The 21,122-nt window shown below is 37.0% G+C and overlaps 1 protein-coding gene across 1 annotated transcript; it reads left to right on the forward strand.

Moving 5' to 3' along the window:
- Positions 1-1,304: 1,304 nt before the first annotated feature.
- chkb (choline kinase beta) lies at positions 1,305-18,955 on the forward strand. Its single transcript, XM_006633772.3, has 11 exons — positions 1,305-3,085; positions 4,449-4,557; positions 6,397-6,510; positions 7,207-7,340; positions 8,759-8,863; positions 10,810-10,868; positions 11,932-12,019; positions 12,279-12,387; positions 14,567-14,673; positions 14,951-15,032; positions 15,512-18,955. Exons 1-11 carry the CDS (start codon positions 2,604-2,606, stop codon positions 15,566-15,568), a joined length of 1,446 nt encoding a protein of 481 aa, XP_006633835.3. The 5' UTR covers positions 1,305-2,603; the 3' UTR covers positions 15,569-18,955.
- The last annotated feature ends 2,167 nt before the right edge of the window (positions 18,956-21,122 follow it).

Genomic DNA, 21,122 nt, shown 5'->3' on the forward strand with positions numbered 1-21,122 from the left:
CAGACAAAGCAGATTCAGTGTTCAGAGAACCCTATTTAATATTTTAATTTTCTTAAAACATGAATAAAGAGGAGATAAATGCATTTTTAATTCCACACTTACTTTGAGGCCATCTGGGTCGTTTGTAACAGAGATGGAATAATTTGACAGTTTTGGTCCGTCCACATCAGGCCTTTCATAGAATATTAACTGGCCAGTCCCATTCTGTTTGGGAAAACGAGATGGTTTGTTAGTCCCATACGCATTCTAACAAAGATATACAGTATGTTAGGGAAACATGACACTCCGAGTTTTTTGTACTTTTTTTATTCACTTATAGAGTTAAAGGTACTTGCACAGATAACATTGAACCTGTAGGTTGTAAAACGTAAAATGTAGCAAACTGCTCAACAGTATGAGTCTTATTAGTTTCTCAGTAAATCCAGTTTAAAGAATAATACAAACATTATTCATATGAGCTTCGTGATCTTGTTCATCATCTCAGTCTATACTTTTGAGCTCACGTACTTGTATTTTAAACCATTTTAAGAGGGGATATATTCACCACCTCATAGTTCATCATTATTTTGTTGATTTTAGAAAACATATTTTATAATAACCACACAAAATTCGTGAAAAAAACGTTGTACTGTACCATTAAGTTCCTGAGCTTTAAGCGACCTTTTGGTACACTAAAAAAACTGTCTTGTTGCAGAATAGTGGTCCCTTCCGAATTGCTGAGCAGTTTTGCCTTTTGTATCAGCTGCTCAAGGTCGTGAACGGCGGCTTTTATTTCCACATTGGATGGCATTCCTGTACAGAATAACAATTTTAAAAATCTTACAAGGCTTGTGAACATTTTTTAACTTCAACAACTATCCTTTGTTATGAAAGTAGGCCTGCTTTTCACTGCACCGCTGCAGTAGTACAGCACATGCATTTGTACAAAAACAAATTGTACTGCACAAAATGCCCGATTTAAAAGTCCTCCTCTCCTTTTCACATTCCCCGGTTCCTCCAGGGCGTGCAGAGGGGGAAACGTGTTTCTACTGTAAATAATTAGGCTCTGAATTTAACGCTTAGGTTAGGCTGTTTTACCCGAACAGTTTTACTTTTTTAACTTGCACAAACCGTGGTGCAGGATTTTGATTTCTGCACAATTCGCGAATGCATTCATAATAAAAAAATCAATGATGATTATTTGAAGAGAAACAAACTTTACCTTCCACGTTTCGGCGCCTTTATTGAACACATGAAGCTGCGGAGACACACAATCTCATTGGTTCCCGAACTCGTTGTTAAAAATCAATCCCGCCCACAAAACCCCACTGGCCCACCTCTCCCTATTCTGTTCACTCTACCTCTGCCAATTTAAGGAGTTAGAATTCAAATGAAATAAGAATTAAAATCATTGCAAAACAAATGCTGTTAGAAAAGATATAATATTAATCGGAACCTCAGACTATTCATAGTTACAAGTGGGTCTATAAAGCAGGTCCTGTCAACCGCTAAAAATATGGATTTGACACACTTCTGTTTTAGAGGGAATGTTTTTTTCTGTTTCTGGTGACCTGCCAGAAAATCTTTGAAAGCCCCCTTTTTTCCTAGGGCTGATTTTTTTTTCTAAAGTTTTGAAGATCATTGTTGTTTTTTTTTAGCAATTTCCTGGATCACGCTGGTAAGAAGCTGCAAGATGTAACAGCGAAACGGAAACTGGTTGTGTCATCTGTCTAAATTAGGGACTGTTTAGTGTAAGTAATGTAAGTAAACAGGCACCGCATGAAATGCTGCTGGTCCATTCTAGTCATACGACATGCATGCTACCCGAGGACATGTAAAGATTCAGTACAAGCCACAGAAAGCCTTGGTCACCTGTCCGCCATATCACAATCAAGAAAACCGAATAAGTGTTTTTGGTCTAAAGGATGCCTGTATAGCAACCAGAAACTTTCAAAGCCCTGGATGTTCACTGGAATTATCAGCCATTATCTCCCGAGTATCTGAAACAGGAGACGAGCATCAGTAATCAATTAATATTATTCAACTATTTTAATTTAATTTTAAGAACGATGACTAATACGACACCACGTTATGGCGATGTGAAACGTAATTAAACTCAGTGTACCATAATCCTTCGCAAGGCTGCGCCGTCTGATACTGTTGAAAGCCACTCCCTGGATTTTATTAACCAATGGCTGTCTGCCTTCATTGCATGAAACTACAACAACGTGTACCGAAAGAAGGAAATTCATAATTGGCTAGAGGGAGCATCGCCGTTTTTTTATTTGCAAGTCGATTCAGCTTAGAGGGAATTGTCGTGTTGCAGGCGTGGGTTTAGGTACAAATTAAACAGGTAGTTAAAAAACCGATGCTGTCGGGGGTTAAAAGTGGCGTGACTAGGAGTCGCAGCTCGCAGTCACGATACATTCAAATAGTATAATAATCAGCAATTACCTAGAAAGCAAATTGTAAAATTTAAACCAGTGATTGTATTTGACAGTAGCAAACGCATCTGAGCAACACATAGCGAACGGTTTTTTGAAAAGCCCCAGGGCAATTTTTATATAGTGCAGTGAAACATTTCTACTGCTTCATTGTATTCATATTGCTTTGGATTATAATTAATGATTTGTCTTCGACATTTTGTACAAAAACTTTCCTACGTAGTTAATCAGAACATCTACTCGTCAGCACAACACTGGAATTATCAGGGTTTAACAAGAGCGAGTAGTTCATACCGTAAGGTTTTAGGAAGAATGCAGTCAGGACATCATTTGTTTGAGAGTGCAAGCGATGGGGGTCTTTCCAACTCTGCTGCAACTGCTTGCGGAAACAGAACTGCACTTACAGCCAAGGCCACCGATGCCTTTGAGGGCAAAACAGGAGACTCTTCGCGATGTCAAACGGCACGTTTAGATTATTTAAAGGCTCCGAGTCCTAAAGGAGGCAATGGAGAGGACGACTCCGAAGCGGAATCGTACAAGGATGGGCGAACAGAAGAAGTTGACAGGATGACGAAGGTCAGGGCATACGCCTGGTGCAGAGAATACCTGTCTGGATCCTGGAAACTCGTCTCCGAACATGATTTTCAAATTAGCGTTATCAGGTAAAATAAGGTCTAATTATTTTTATTCATTCTCCTTTTAGCATGCGCATAATTTACATGCGGGTTTGCATAGTTCTTCAAACATTATTAATGTGAAGCGGGTGAAAGGCTGAGAGAATGGCGCAGTGATACAGGGCAGGTGTGGCAGCACAATGTCCTTAATACAACTAAAGAACTGTGACTTGCAGCAAGGAAACGGTGGATAGAAATGTTCCCCTGACAGATGGTGGTAACATAAACTGAAGACGCCTTTATACAGTATTGATGACTGCAAAGAAAAAGTTGCACCGTTGGCACAGTATTCACCCCCGAAGAAGGCTCCACAGCCAAAACGTTATTTTCCTATCTTTTCAGCATGGAATAAACCTTTACTTGGTCAACTGGCTCAGTATTATGCCTTGGGGTAAAGAGTTGTATTACTCTTAACTTTTATATTTCTGTTTAAACCTTTAAAACCTTTCACTAAACCTCTGTAGCTCAGTAGACTACTGTCTTTTTGATTTTCTGTGTATGATGAAAGTGTATCTCACAAGGCTTGATAAGATCCAGGTTGTACAGAGCAGTCACTAGAATGCCAAAGAACCAAGTCACCAGGAATATACAGTATATACTGTATATATGGATGTCACCAGGATACAAATCTCTGCCCTTTACTGTATGTATAAGCATCTTTGGGCCAAATTTTACCGTTCACATTAAAGAAAGTCCAACACTTCTAATAGACTTTGCTTTTATTAAGATTTGGTGGGTATTATCCCAGGATTATTTCCTCAGCTGATGCATTCCTCCACTTGCGCTGTAGAGCAGTGGTTACCAGCTCTGGTCATGGAGGTGTACTGTGTCTGCTAGTTTTTGTTCTAGCTGAGCTCTTAATCACCAGTGTTGCATTCAGTCCTGGGTCTGAAATACCCTACTCAGAAATAGCATTTTGTTTCCAACAGCTTCAAGATGCAAAACTCTAAGCAGCCAATTGCTTACCCTTATCGTGTATGGAAAACTGCAGGTCTGCTTATCATTTTCTAAATTGTTTTGCAGAATCTCAAAGGTCATGGGACACATCCAAAGCAACATGCTGGCTTGTAACCTTTGTTCCAGTTTGGTGTGATCTGTCTGATGTGGACTGCTAATCTGAACTTTAATACGCATTGTATGACACTTATTCCACTGTTTTCGTATTCTTAAGAAGAAGGTGGTCAGCTGTGAAAAAAGCCTTATCACAGGAACAAAAAACATTTCCTGTGTCAGTGATATGTAGTAGAGTGCAAGTTTAAAAAGGCATGACTTATTTGTGCTTATCTGAAAATATATTTTGAATTTTGTAATGACAAAACTTTCTCATCTTGTATTTGTCTCTTTTATTTAGTGGTGGGCTCAGTAACCTGCTGTACCTTTGCTCCCTGCCTGACCATGTACAAAGTGTTGGAGATGAACCACGTCAAGTGCTGCTTAGAATATATGGAGCAATTTTGCAGGTTCGTTTTTACTGCATTTTGTGTTGCCTAGATATGTTTGTCTAAATGGTAATACCTCTGTGGTAGAGTCCAAAATACACCCCATGTGATTAAAGAGTAAGCAGTGGACTACTAAAATATAGAACAGTTGTTTAAGCATAATTTCATTGATCTCTTAATCTTGGAGACTTTAAGTTGTAAGTTCAAAATATTCTCTTTCAAGGTATTTATTCACATTCAGTGGATCAAAGGGTCTATGAAGGCAATATCCCTGTCAATGTCAATTACAGAAATTGAAAAATGTTGATTACAGACTTTATTTTGGGTCAAAAATGTGTAAATTGGTCATTTTTACACATTTGTGACCCAAAATAAAGTCTGTAATTGACATTTTTCAATTTCTGTAATTAGAATGGTTAAATACACTAATTAGAATTACAACAGTATTAATTTGGAACAGGAACAGGGACAGCATACACATGTACATGTAGATGTACATTTCCTAGGTTTTTTCCAGGTGGTAATTGGGCAGCAGAGATATGCCCTGCTTCACACTTTATCCATTTTGCAGTACTGCAGGACCTGAAGATGCTCCACAAATATCAGCAATAGGCACTGGACTTGGACGTCTGAGGAAGTATGTGATTGGAAGGAAAATATTTGCCTTATATGCAAGTTGTAATTGTAAAAAGTGGGTTAATTGTTTTGTATCCTGAAACCAACAAAGATAGTTCCCTGAATGTGTTTATTATAAGTTTTAAGATCTTTAGAGCCTATTTAGGATTGTGATATATTTTTCCTGCAGAAGGAGCAACATTTAAATGGATCTTTAATTCCATGTGCAGTTAGTTATCTAATTGCCACAGCGAGTACTTGTAAAAATTAAAATTACAACAGTGCTAATTCTAAATGGAACACATGCAAATATTTATAATGGAAAAAGTATTACAGGTATGAATGACATGTTTCTGACCCAAATAGTCATATCAAGGGTGAGGGGAATGTATTTTTCCTATCTTTGTGTCCAACAGGCAGCAGGCCTAAGAATATACCCCCAGTCTGCAAATACAAAGTGACATTTTGAAAATTAGAAACTTGTGTAATAGGTTGTTAGGCCACTGACAGTGAACAGAGAAGTACATCCCAATGGTGTTCCATGGAAGCAATGCTCTATATAAGAGTGTGGCTGCATGCTTTGTAAGTTTATGGTAACATCCATTTAGAAATTTTAGGTAATGTGGCAAGGTTAATCATAGCTTAAAATAGCCACTCTTTCAACTGTTAGTACTTTTGCATACAAAGCTTTCCACATGTGATCTAGTAGCCAGAAATTCAAGTCTAAACATTCAAACATTCAAATTCAAAGGTCATTTTGGTATTCCTGCTATGACTGACAGAAAATTATTTTGGTTTCTAGCTTCACTTACATTATGCCAGTGATTGTCATTCATGACCTGCCTCCATACTACATTCATGTTTGAAAGCTACCAAGCTTTTATTCCAGAACAAAGTTACCTAAATAAGTAATAGGTTACCATGCCTAGAGCCATGTACTGAACAACACATACTGAAGTGTTCTTTAATTATTCAAATAAAAATACAGTAGCCACTTGACCTACAAACAATTTTAACATAACAAGAAAGCCTAAGGATAGAAAGTGACGTACTGTACTGTAATATTAAATGATCAGATGCACAGTATCCTAGTTTATAGTGCTTTTGTCTTTCAAAATAGTCTTAGTTCCATTAAAAACCTTGCCAGGAAGTCCATAAAATGAAGGAACCCCATTGTTTTGAGTGTTTTAAATTCTTTGTGGGGGGAGGAGAAATTAACACGCCTGCTCTCCTTCTGCCCATCAGGGTGTGGATTCTGTCGTACTGGAGAGCGTTATGTTCGCAATACTGGCAGAGCGAGCACTGGGACCCCGACTCTTCGGCATCTTCCCCGAAGGACGGTTAGAGCAATACCTTCCGGTGAGTCATAGTCCTCGAAGAGTTTCGTCTGTCGTTTACTCTCAGAAGCTGTACACTACTATAAAAATAATAATTCCTTAAACTTGTATAGTGCTTTTCTGCACACTCCACTCAAAGTGCTTCATAGGTATTGCGGACTTCTCCTCCACCACCACCAATGTGCAGCATCCACCTGGATGATGTGACGGCAGCCATAGTCCGCCAGAACACTCACCACACATCAGCTGTCAGTGGGGAGGAGAACAGAGTAATGAAGCCAATTCAGAGAAGGGGATTATTAGGAGGCCATGATTGGTAAAGGCCAAGGGGAAATTTGGCCAGGATGCTGGTGTTATACCCCTTCCTTCAGGAAACGCCCTGTTGTGTCCATGTTAGGACCCACACAGATCGCAGGGTGGGCGCCCCCTAGTAGCCCCACTAACACCTTCCAGCAGCAACCTTAGTTTTTCCCAGGAGGTATCCCGTCCAGGTACTGGCCAGACTGGCAGCTTAGGTTGGGTGGGTTGTCAGTTTTGAGCTGCAGGGTGACATGGCTGCTGGCTACCCTGTTACCCTAAAAGTACCCCCACTCTGTAAAATCCCCTTTTGCATGTGGTCACTGCCACCCTTCCTAAATTGTTTAGGAACATGCTGTGCACAGCCCAGTGGAACATGTTTTGTGTGACTTTTTTAGCACTGGGTTTACTGCCTTTCCAGAGTAATCGGCTGCTGACCGAACAATTGCGCATTCCTGATATCTCTGCAGAGATTGCAGTGAAAATGTCTCGCTTTCATGGTATGAGCATGCCTTTCAACAAGGAGCCCAAATGGCTCTTTGGGACAATTGAAAGGTAAGATATACAATCTTCTTATTTCACAAACGCTTTTCAGTGTAGTTCAGTGTGCTAGCAGATACTAAAAGATGCAGTGTCAAAAATGTCATTAAAATGCTAACTAATTGTAAATCATGGTTCTGCTACATCTTGAGACACTTGCTGTGTAGTATCCTTGTGTTTTCATGTTTTTGTTACGTCTTAGCACTTGGTTGCTTAGATTTGTAAGCTCTTTAATTGAACTGCTACTTGATTAAATGTTTTTTTTCCCCATTTACAAATAAATTATTAAATGGCTAGTCTTGGTTATTATTTACCTCTTTTCCAGAGCTCCTGTCATCTGGGTATATGCTTGTATTACTAGTTTGGTGGGATTTGGGAAAACAAAGAATTAAAGAATTAAACCCATAAATAATTCAAACTATTACAATTACAATTTACAAATTACTAATTACAATACAGCTTGTTACAGTATCTTTCTCCCATTTGTCAGTACATTATTAACTGGCATGTCTGTGGAGAGATACATGAGGTCTGTAGAGGGTAGCTTGAACACAGTTGTCTAAATTGTTTTGGAAACAGTGCATACTTATTCAACTTCCATGGCTATATAAAACAGAACTGTGTATCTTGTCCGGTTTAATTTCTAATTAGATTTTATATTGTATTATTGCAATAACAATGTGCTCAAACATGATTTTCCAAGTCTGAAAGAGCATCCCGTGGCCGGTAGAGGAATCCTACTCCATTGGGTCCCTGATCAAGGCCCTTAACGTTAATGCCTCTTTGGAGCAATTAGAAGTATCATGTTATATAAGGTTTTATTTTTTTGATTGAGTTGGTAATTGAAGTTGTATTGAAGTGGTCACTCATAAATAACAGTACTATAAAGTACTATAAAGTACTATATGAAAGTATTGGGAGTTGCAGCTTCGTGTGCAAATTGTTTCTCAGAAAATTACAGTTATGTTATGTCTTCTGTAACTGTTTTAATTTAGTTCAGGTGGGTATCTGCGTCAGCATGCATAGGCTGCAGTGGAACAAATAATAGGTTTATTCCAAGTTGAAAAGACAGTTTTTCAGGTGTAAGCTATCGTTTACACCCGAAGAAGGCTCCACAGCCAAAACGTTGTTTTCTTTCTTCTCTTTTCAGCAAGGAATAAACCTATTACTATTTTAATTTGCTTTGTTACTGCCTTTAATGAGCACATATTTTCACAACTTTGTTCTTCTGGAGAGTGATTGCGCTGGTATTGCACTCTTAACCATCCACCTAGTTGTTCATACCTGAATTGAAGAAACCCCTTCCCAGAAAAACCCAAGAAATCCAGCTGCAGCATTTGTGTTACTCCCTGAAGTTGGGAAATGTTTGTTTTTAAAATAACAGCTTGCCATGAAAACATTTTAACCTGTTTAATGTGCTTTGACTTTCTAAGGTACATGCAGCAAATTTTGAAACTGAAGTTCACAAGAGAGGCTCATGTGAAAAAGTTCAACAGGTTGATGAACTATAACCTGCCTGAAGAGCTGAAGAGCCTCAGGTGAGTGTGGCAGATACAGGGAGAATAGTGGGATTTCCTTAAGGCCCATGAGAAGCCACACATTATTTTTTTCAGAAGTCTGAAGCATTGGGATTCTTGCTTCTAGATTTGGAGATTTCATGTGAAATGTAAAGCTCAGTGATTTGCATTACTCTGGGGAGGTAATTGAGGAAAATATTTCATAGCATTTCACTTTCATTTCCTCTTACAAGTAAGAAAATACCTGTCAACAGGCGTTTCATTTTACATTTTGTGGGGAAAAAATACAGTATATTGTATTCCCTTAATGACTTAGTCCCCAGTATTTGCTTAAGAAATGATGACTCACTTTCATTAGATTCTCCCTAAATCCTAACTAATATGTGCCAGAGTGAAATTAATTTAAAGGTCTTGGTTAATACATGTACAGTACATAACACCACACCAGGTAATATCAAGCAGTCTGAGAGTTCCATTTAGCATGTTGTTTTGTTTTCAGTCTACATAGTAGCTCTATTTTACATGATTTACATTATAAACGTTCCACACCTTAAAAACCAACTACCTTGCCTTTATCTTAAGGGTTGGAGAGTTTAAAAAATCAGAAGGAATTGCGGACTTAGATTAGATTCTTAGATCTCCAAATACTCCTGGAAAGTTTTGTGCATTGATAGTGAAGTGTCTTCATTAATATCTTCTGATTTTTGGCGTCTTTGCTGCTTGTTAGCAAACAGACATTTAAATCAGGGCCACAATACTTAAAGTCTCTAGAGCTTTAGTGTAAGCTCTTGACTTCACATTAAACATAAGGTCATATTATTTTTTAAACTAAATTGTCTAAATAAGGGGTCAGAAGCCATGACTCCGAAAAGCAACAATTTTGCTGGTTTTAAGCATAGCCCTGAGAAGTCAATTAGTGCTTGGAAAATGTGTTACTTATAGAAATTAATTAACAGTTTGATGTGTTTTTGACATTTAGAGTGTGACTAGAATCAAAAGCTGAAGGCATTGTAGCATTGGAGGACCAGAATTGCAGAATTGTTTAAATTATCTGATTCTGACTGTGCATTATTTAGGTGTTTTCAACGCTTAGTAACTAAATCTTCTTGTTTTTCTGTTCATTACCTCATAGCCTAAATCATTCACATGTCACAGATATAATGTAAATGTCCTGTATTTCAGTTAAGGAAAGTTTCAACATGCTGTTCTTGAAAAATAAATGAATAAACCATTATGTTCCTTGGTGTGGTATTTCTTAATGACACAGAAACAGTGAATGCAAAGAGAAGAGGGAAAAAAAGCCATGTGAAAGAATAAAAGAATGTGCTCAGGGGTTGATAGGAAGATGGGGTGTTATTCTGGAAAGGGAGGTGTTAAGAACTTCAAAGAGGCTGACAGCTCAAACATTGTGATAACTGATTGTTCCTTTTTTTGACATTTTGTTTTTGTGTGAAAGCATTCAAGCTAAATCAGAATTCTTTATGAAACAAGAAGTGTTTATGAAAGAAAGGAGTACCCAGGAGCTTGTGTGATAGGAATTATAATTACGCCATTATCTATTAAATTTGTAGGTTTTTAAGTGCAGATTGGTGCAGAAAACTGTCAGCTTTGTGATTATGTTTTTCTATGAAGAGGAAGAATAATGACTGTTTTTAGTAAATGTGTTTTGCTGTATATAGGATTACCAGTGTCCTTTTTGAACATGCTGTAAATTAAAGTTCTGCTGCATCATTTGCAGTCCTGGAAGCCATTATAGAGACATGGCTGAATTATCGCCACTTGACTCAACAAGATCTAATTTTTTGGTGAATGTTTAAGAGATACAAAAAAAGCATAATGTATTGTGTAAAAACACTGAAATCAGATGTGAAAATTATTAAGTAATAATCTGTATTGCTGTATTGTTACTTACACTAAATTCTGCCTTTGTTATGCTGCTGATATTTTTTTTTGTTCTGCCACCATAGGAAACTTCTCGAATCAACACCCTCTCCAGTAGTTTTCTGTCATAATGATGTGCAAGAAGGTAAGAAAGTAAAATGGCACAGGATGTTGTATCTAATTTCTTTTACCTTTTTCTGTATGTGATTGTTATAGCATCCTGTAGCAGTCCTGTGTTTTAGTACTTTATTTCAGCAGTAATCTGTGTGTTAGTTTTTGATGATAAACAAGCTCTGTATAAAGCTAAGCTAGATACGCGTTATCAATAATTAATATTTTCTGAAACCCAGAATGTGTATTTCCAGATAGAACCAATTTACAGTATGGTTTACAATTATGCAAAATACTTAAATATTTGAGTCCCTGTTGTAGAATGCAAAAAGAGGGTAACTGGAAAAAATGTCAGTATACCCAGAGTTTGCCACTCATTAAAATGGTTAAATTTGTAAACCCTTACATCATGGAGACTGACTAATTCTTTTATTGGTAATTGATTTATTAGAAGTATTCTTGAAAATTTGTGTACTTTGCAAATTAAAGGTATTGTCAATTAATTAGTAACAATTGTTTAGTGAATATAAATAACTTGTGAATTCAATGGGCTTCAGTTTGTTCAGTTGTTCAATTGAGTTTTGCATAGTGTATTTGTAGGATTCAATCCCTTTTGTTTTGACAAACTCTCTTACACTCCCTAGAAGAAATTAAAGTATGTGGATAGCTTCACATTCTAGGTTTAATAAATTAGAGCTCATATTTTAATGTGAGCAATTTAAAAATCAACAAAACACCTTTAAAAAGAACAGCAAAGGTGCTCAATTCTAACTGGTTTCAAGTTGATCCCTGCAATAGCAATATTGTTTCCATGTGATTCAATCATATGTAATAACTGGCTCTATTTCTCATCTTACATATTTGTTTTGCACATTTGTGTACGTCATATGATGTTGCATTATATTGAAAGTATGCTTGTCCTAGCTGTCTAATCAATTGGGATCTGGGTTTTAAGGAACAGTCCTGGGAGCCCTTATACACCACAAGCCAGACCAGTCAATCCAACACTCACTCATTCATCCGTTTTTCTCTTGTTAACAGAAATGCCTTCACTACATAACCATTTTGGTGTGATCTTTCTTTTTTTGTTGTTCTAGGCAACATTCTCATGTTGGAAGATAGAGATCCCTCTTCAAAAGAAAAATTGATGCTCATAGATTTTGAATACAGCAGCTACAATTACAGGTGAACAGAATGCTTTTAACATTGATTATAACATTTCACTCATAAGATATTGAGATAAACTGGCTCAAAAATATTTTCATGGTTCACTGTTCTTTTCTGTACTGTACTAGAAGGAAAAAAGCTTTTGTCTTGTATAAATGTACTCTTTCATGCAGAAGTTCTTATACTGTATCTACTACATTGTAAGCGTAAACGTATAACATCCTTATTTTTTACCTTTTATCTACAACAAATCTGTCACTGTTTTTTTTTTTTTTAGGGGTTTTGATATTGGAAATCATTTCTGTGAATGGGCATTTGACTACACCTATAACCAGTGGCCTTTTTTCAAGGCGAATCTAGAAAACTATCCAAACAGACAGCAGCAAGTAAGTGACTTCACTCAAAAATGCACTTATATTATGAAAACTTTTTATTTTACTATCGATAACACTAAAAATCAGATTAAAATCAGATCTGATCAGCTCTTTCCTGAATTGTGTCCTCTAGTGATTAATGTTAAAGTTTGGGCTTCAAGGTTACATTGTCAACTATTAGACGGGTGTCCAAACTGTGTAATAGACACCAGAGTGTCAGATCTGGAGGACACGTTCTGGTGTATGTACAGTATATGCATCGTGGATCTGCTAGAGGCCACTGAATGTGATGACATTTGGTCAATGGTTTATTGAAAAAGAGTTTCAAATTTGACACATTGAAATCACTCACTTCCATTGGCATTGACAATTAATTTTCAAGCAGAATCTTGCCCCGTTCGCTCAACTGGGGTGTCTCTGCTGAGTTTTTACTGGATTATAGCACAGCAACTGCCCCACAGAGACACCTATGCAGAAGTGAGGAGACGACAGAGATGCTGGCATTCAGTCTGTCCTGTTCTATACTATCATGCTTAATGTCCTCCTTGCTGGCAGACCTTGAAGGAGGGGTTTATTGCATCCAAAGGGGATGCCTTGCCAGTTTTGATAGAGTAGGAACATGGTTTTCTTTCTCTCAGGGAGGTTGTGTATGTGAATAAGATTGGACCAAGGCCTTCTAGGGGAGGGGTGGTGGTATCTTTTAAAGGGTATAATTTCTGTTGCTGTAGTTGTCTTCATTATTGCTTACCAGCTACTGTCTAACCCTTTTCTATTCAAGACCTTTATTTCTCTTTGACACCTGATGTTCAGCGCCTATTACTGATATTTGTATTAAACAGATAGTTTGGTTGAAAAGAACAACAATAGATGCCACGATACAGGAGTCTTGTTTGAAATGCCAAGATGTTTGGAAAATGGCCACTAAGTATTTCTATGTAGCTGCCTCCTCTTTTGCAGAAAACAAAACAAAGGGCTTAGGGGTGTTGTAAAGGATTTTTCAGATTTCTTCGTGGTTGTGAAAAAGTAGTGAGATTTTGACATTTGTAAACTAATACTGCAGGCAAAATACATTTTTGTTTGATTTTATTTGGCTAGGAACTTCAAACCTGTTTTGTTTTTCATGTTCAAGTACTTGCTGGAAATCTCTGAGTCTGGTATTTTGGAGGCAAATATAAATACTATCAAGAATGTTATATTTAATGGATCATAATCAAAGGAGACAAGTGCGAAATCTCAAATATCTACAGCTTTAAGTAATTGTGTGTCTGGCTTGGGTGCGGCAGATTTCTGGTATGTACTGTATATACTGTAATACCTGAGTCTTAAGAATTTACTTTCCTTAGCTAGACAAAAATATTACGCCAGAAGTGACTGTCTTTGCCTCTCAAGCCTTTTTCCTTCGTTGCACAATGCGGAGGTGCTACACGTGTCACATCACTTTCACCCTGCTATCAGGTTATTACTATTAGGCCCCACCCTGCTAGCATTTCAATACCTTGCTCTTTCAGATGCAGTTTCAAGCCAAATTGGAGCGGTTTCTTGAGTTTAACATGGCTAGGCTGGTGACCCCTGTGTTCTCTGGGACACTGTTTTGCTTGGAATAGGGACTTCAGTGGTAATCATGAAGCAAATTTCGGGAGACTACATTTGGGGAAAAATTGTCTTTCAAAAATTCTCACCTAAAAATGTGTTATCATTCAAAGGCAATAATTGCTGTTCTATAAATAGCTTATCAGGCTAAATGATAACTCTGACTCTATTTTCCACAGAAATAGATTTAGCTACAGTATCCACCTTAGCTAAACACCATGTTGCTTCTTCCTTGGGTACCTCTGCGTCCTCCCCCACGGCACCACTGCGTCCTGTCCAGTATTGATATTTAAATGAAACTTACATCCATCATAGAATCTTGGAGTGCAGCCGTGTTTTTCCAGAGCAAATTTTATAGTGTTTTGTTCAGATGCAGAGGAACAGAGTTTAGATGTATCCAAGTTGCATTACAAACGCAGGACCAGTGAGAAAGTGTAGCATCATAACTGTTAAATAGAGGACCTACTTCATCAGCATTATTATTATTATTATTATTATTATTATTATTATTATTATTATTATGAATTAGTACTTCATAAAAAACATGCTTTTGAAGGACTAATTCTGAATTGTATTACTATGTCATGATTCTGTTTTGTAGCTTCATTTTATCCGTCATTACTTGTCCGAGAGCAATGGAAATGCAGGAAATTCTTCACAGGAAGACCAATCAAAAATTGAGGAGGAGATGATTATGGAAACGAACCGGTATGAACAGAATCTCTGTTCTGAAAATGTTTTATCCCTTTCTTTAAAAATGTGCTCTCGCCAAGAGATATTTATTATAGTTCAAACACTTCATTACATCAGATGTATTTGTTACATATATTTCTCAGGACTTTGAAAACTCATGGAAAAACAAAGCATTTTTAACCTTTTAACTTAACCTTTGAGCATTTGAAAAGTCAAAACCTGATTTATCTTAATGCCTTAGGCCCAAACCTTGATGCAACCATAAGAATATTATTTTTATTTTATTTTATAGATTTGCATTGGCATCTCACTTCCTCTGGGGATTGTGGTCCATTGTACAGGCTAAATTATCCACAATAGAGTTCGGGTATATGGTAAGTACAATATGTTAGTGGAATTTTCCTTGTTTGGTAAGGTGTGTAATTTGAGGCACAGGTATTTACGTTTGTCCAGTAACCACAGGTGACTTGAGCCAGCGCCAGCAGGATTACACCCGCTGCACTAAAACAAACGGACATCTAGGACTGATGAGAGAAGAAAAGAAATTTCAGCATATGAACAAGAAAGTAAAAACTGGACAACTTAACCAAAACATACATCATTGTAGGGGCAGCACGGTGGTGCAGTGGTTAGCATTGCTGCTTCACAGTGCTGGGGCCCTGGGTTCAATTCTGACCTGGGGTGCTGTCTGTGCTCTGGTTCCCTTCCACAGTCCAAAAGCATGCTAGTACTGTAGGTTACTTGATGTCTGGAACAATTGGTCCTGTGTGAGTTTTTTTCAGTGCATTTTTGTCAGTTTTATGTATCGGTTCAATAATCATTTCAGTGTCCTAATATTTATTTTGTATTTCAGGATTATGCCCAGTGTCGATTTGATGCATACTTCAAGCAAAAAAAGGAGTTTGCTTAACTTTTTTTTTTTTATTCAAGCACAATGTGAAATTAATCCATTACATGTTTCACCACAGCCAATGGAACTTTCAGTTCTGTTGATAGAATCTCCTAAGAGCAGCTAATTCTGTTGATAATTCTTTTACTTGGTTATTATATTTTTATCACTCATGTGAAATCAGCTTATTTAAAACAAAACACATAAATCCACTGTTAGCGTATAGGGGAAACTAAGAAATAACAAATATTATATTAAAATAAACTTATGAAGCTTTGAACCAGTTAATACAACAAGTCATTCACAGAGAAGCCAGTACTTCTCAAAATAAGCCACATACATCTCGGATCAAGCTAAGTATCCTCATCTTATGAGAAACATGCTTATAGTTAATTTCATCCGCTGTAATAATGATCTTTCACAAAACATACACCCTAGACAAGAGACATGCAAGCAAGGGAACATTATTTTGTATTCACTGAAAATAGACTGTCTGTCATTGCTACTGTAAACGCCTGAAGCAAAAGCTCATGATTTATCCTTTATACTGCAGTAATGTATTCCTTCTGTCATACAAAGAAATTCTTAGTGTAGTTTTCCAAATTATCTATCATAAGCATTCTACTGTTTTATCTTAATATTGATGCATATCACACAATACTTGTAATTACCCAAAAACACACTAGATACTGTTTCTCATTATCCTAACTTCTTGTAAATTCTGTTAATTCATTCCCCTAGTACTATTCTACAGTTCCAAACAGTGGGTCCAATTTTGGTTCTTTATTCTTATGGGTAATTTGGGTTTTTGTATATCAAGATGTTGACTGTTTTACTTATAGTTTCCTGCCTTTACCTCATTACTTGTTGAAATGTGCAGTGATCAGAATCCAATTGCAGAATGCGATGTGCAGTCATTTATAGGCATGTTCTCCACTGGAAAACAGTAGGAATCTTCATTCTGTCAATGCAGAGTGAGTGATAATGTTAATTCACTGTGTATAGCAGCATATGGGAGTTGTAATTGGCTTTGCTTCAGAGCCTGTCTGATGTTCATTCTCCTCTACTTAATATTTTAAATGAGATTCAGAGTTGATTTATTTTATTTCAGTAAATTCTTATTTCTAACAGTGGCAACATCATCACAGTCACAGGAAATTAAGTAGTATGTGGATGTTTCTATTGTGACTTTAAAATACCAGTAATTTGGTTAAAAAAACATATCCTTGACTTTTAATGCATTTTTGTCAATGCAGTTTCTCATTTAACTTGATAGAGAGCCAATGTTCTCAGTTAAGTTCAGCTTCTTTTGCTTTATATTAGATGATGTTTAATAGCTCTCTTGATGCAAAGCGTGAGGGGCAAGACTCTGGTGTTTGTTGCATCTGTTTTGACACTTTTCAGGACCTCGACACAAAAGGTTAATTTAGGAGTTTTCAGTTTTGATGTAATCATGTTCGTTTCTAGGTTTTGTTTGACAGAAATCACCACAACAGGTGTACAGTACACAAGTACTGTAAGTAAATCCCAAACCCATAACCTGTTACGGCAGACTTTGTTATGCAGTAAATATGTTTGCCTTGGGTTTCCAAACTTTCAACAGTGCCTGTGTTCAGTCTAGTTTAACTGCCACCATTTAAAAATATTTCAGCTTTACATTACTAATGAATTCTTCATAGCTTCAGCCACTGTAGAAGACATAGAATTGTGATGCTTATCAGAAATATAATAATGCTTAGAGTCATAAGTGCTCAAAAACTTAATAATTGAGCAAAAATGGTTTTGGGATCCATGGGACCTGTAAAGTTCTAGAGTATTTGTTTATAATAGGTGGTCTGTATGAGCTGCTGTCTCATTTTTGTTTTGCCAGAAGGGTTGGGGGGGATGATGTTTACATTAAAACTAAAGCTGGGACCACAACAAGCTGCAAAATTATCAAGAACATGATGACATAGTTCCCAATTAACAGAGTAATGGCTAGAAAAGGCTTAGCCAATTGGTTTAACAAATGTCTCCCCTGCAATATTCAATTTTATCACAAACTAAGAACAAATACAACAGATAATATTGAAAATCTAAAAATCCTTCAACTCCTTTTGCTGTTGACAGATGTCAGTGTTAGATGGGGGGTTTAGATGGACTTAAAGAAACCTAAACAGCTGTAGAGGAAGGCAGACTCCTTTTTGACTCCTCAAAAATAAAAAACTGAAAATGTAAAAGATGCGTATTTTTTAGGTTGAAGTAACTTATTTTTGCTTAAGTGAATATTGTGGTTATCAACTGTATTGTTTATTAACTTCTGACCATTGGAAGCTGAGTTGTTTTGGCTCCATTGTTTGCTAAATACATTGGGCATACTGTAAAAAATCCAATGCAATACTGTGTGCATATCGGACCTTATTTTAGTATTTCATTAGCTACTTACCAGAAAGTAGTTGATACAAAATGACACTATATACATATTCTGTTCTTATTTGTGCAAAATATGCCATTTCCCTTCTAGACAGCTACATCAACAAACTATCTTCTGTAAATACAGAAGTATTTGACATCTGAGTAAATTATTCTGGACATCAACATCACTTTCCAATGCAGCTAATAAAAGTAAAGTCTGAAAAGTTTAAAATGTTTTTTATTTATCTGGGAGGCCCATTTATTAGAACAATGTTTACATAAACCACTGTAGTTTACAGTAAACCACTGTAGACGTACATCCTGAAACGGATAAGTTGAAACGCATTGATTTGCACAAGTTTCATTTTTGCCTTGTTTATATTACTGTCCTTGTGTATTGCTGTTTTTCTGACAGTCCAGAATAGTGTACAAATAGAAGACCTAGTTGAAGTGGTTCAGTTTAACATTGCTGCTTAAAGTGTACATTTGATTTTACTATTTATGTTAAAAGGGTTAGGTGTACAGGTATGAAACAAAAATATGATGTTAACATGACTGAAGTAAAAATCCTGTATACTGTATGTTTTGCAAGAAATTGTGACTATCATGCTTAGAAAATAAATTCTCTGGAGTTGGTATCTAATACTTTAGGAATCTAGTTCCAATATTTTAAAGATGGATAAATATACTTATTACAGTATATTCAATTTTTCCCACTACAGAAAAATTACATACTCAGAATACGTTAGACTAATGAAAGTACAGTATCTTGGGGAAGTGTGTGTTTGCATATGGAAATAAATAAATTTGAGAATTATGTATCAAAAGTTTAGAGAGGACTTAGTAAGTGCACATGTGAGATTTGTACTATTATACAACTCCAGAAGGTAAGACATGCTTGGCTTTATTTTACAATTCTGCTCAATGTTCACTTTCATTTTTTTGCTGATGCAGCTTCATGTGATATAACTGAAAAACTAACTTAATAAACTTACTGTAATTATTAATAAAATACTGAAGATGTCCTGTTTTCTCTTCACACGCTAAAGCTTTGTTTTAGCCAGCAGCCAGCACCCATATCACCCTGCAACTCACAACTGGCAACCCACTGAAGCTAAGCAGGTATGAGCCTGGTCAGTACCTGAATGGGAGACCTCCTGGGAAAAACTAAGGTTGCTGCTGGAAGGTGTTAGTGGGGCCAGCAGGGGGTGCTCACCAGCGGTCCATGTGGGTCCTAATGCCCCAGTATAGTGACGGGGACACTATACTGTAAATAAGCACCATCCTTCAGATGAGACGTAAAACCGAGGTCCTGACTCTCCGCGGTCAATAAAAATCCTAGGGAGAGTAACACCAGCGTCCTGACCCAATTTCCCATTGGCCCTTACCAATTGTGGCCTCCTAATAATCCCCATCTATGAATTGGCTTCATTACTCTGCTCTCCTCCCCACTGATAGCTGATGTGTGGTGAGCGTTCTGGGGCACTATAGCTGCCGTTGCATCATCCAGGTGGATGCTGCACACTGGTGGTGGTGGAGGGGAGTCCCCATTACCTGTAAAGCGCTTTGAGTGGAGTGTCCAGAAAAGCGCTATATAAGTGTAAACAATTATTGTTTACCAGTATTAAAGAAATAATAATTTGCTTATCTGTCCATGGTTGAAGCAACCAATCCCAGTAAAACATCAACATTCTGTGAAAAGGTTTTGCATTTTTTTAGGTCAGGCAGCAATGGGCCACCGACTTAAGTGTGCTGTAGATCTGTTAGAATGCTTCTAAAACTGATACTGCCCTCAGTATCGCAAAGATGACGTGTTGAGACAGATCTAATGAGAAAATGGAGTTCTAGAACTATTATGGAACAAATAAGGAAATATATGTACAACTTTCTTGAGTACAATCTGATTTGAGTGGCATGACAAGTTAATGTTTAATTGAAAATCTATCGTACTGGAGATTTACACTTAAGCCAAACACAGGTATTATTGCACCAATTAAGTCCCTTATTCAGCACAGTTGGTAAAGCAGTTTCTATTTCCTCTACCTTATCTGTGTGTTGAGGCTGCTGGAGTACATGGCTTCCATGTGTTAGTGCTTCACTTACTGTGGTGGATGAAAGGGATCCTATATTTAAAGTGCTTTGAATCAAGAAGTGCTACACTGTATGTGTGAAAATATCTTCAAGAAAGATAACAAGCCAAGCTGGAACATGATGTTAAAAATTAATCATTCTTACATGGGGTGTAATCATCTTAAAGACTAAGGGCTTTCTGAGTTTTGACTCTTGGATTAATAGCTATAAGTGGAATTATAATAGCATTCTATTAATGATTTCAAATATAATAATGTTGAGACTATAAAGAACCTTTTAACCAGTCATAACACTGGTGTCAGCTTGATATTGTGAAGTAACAATGAGAAATGTGAATAAAAATATTTGGTTGTTTTTATGCTCCCCTTTAATACTATATTGATCTGCATTTATTCACTGATTATGTTCTGATAACTTTAATACATGCTTATGCTTTGTTAAATTAGCATAGGAGTTAGAAACAATGTTGAGAATTTTGCACCAGAGGAGAATGTTTTGGAAGCTGTTGCGTAACTGCACTTCCTGCTGTTAATTAAAGGAATATTACAGTAGATATCTTTGGAATTAATCTTTTACTGGATATCATCAAATCTTAAGAGCATTGTAATGCTTGTTTTAAAACTTGATATGATGTCTAAAGGGCAGCACAGTAGCACAATTGCTGCCTCACAGCGCTGGGGCCCTGGGTTATTTATTCTGGACCTTGGGTACTATCTGTTTGGAGTTTGTATGTTCTCTGTGTTTGCATGGGTTGCCTCTAAGAGCTCTGGTTTCCTCCCCCAGTTCAAAGACATACTGGTAGGACACATGAATTCTGGGAAAATTGGCCTTGGTATGTGTGTGTGCAGCCTTGCGTCCAGGGTGTACCCCACCTTGAGCCCGTTGCCTGCTGAGATTGGCTCCAGCTCCACCACAACCCTGAATTGGACGAAGCCATTAGAAAATAGATGGAATGTAGTACTATGTAAACAAAACTTCAGTACACTTGGCATGTGGCGTCATTTGCTTATGAGGAAAATATTATGAGTGAGAAACTGAAGAGCATAAAATTATTTCCAGTTGCACTGTGGTAGTTCTTCATGGGTAAAAA

The sequence above is a fragment of the Lepisosteus oculatus genome, chromosome 7, assembly GCF_040954835.1.
Source record: "Lepisosteus oculatus isolate fLepOcu1 chromosome 7, fLepOcu1.hap2, whole genome shotgun sequence".
NCBI lineage: Eukaryota > Metazoa > Chordata > Actinopteri > Semionotiformes > Lepisosteidae > Lepisosteus > Lepisosteus oculatus.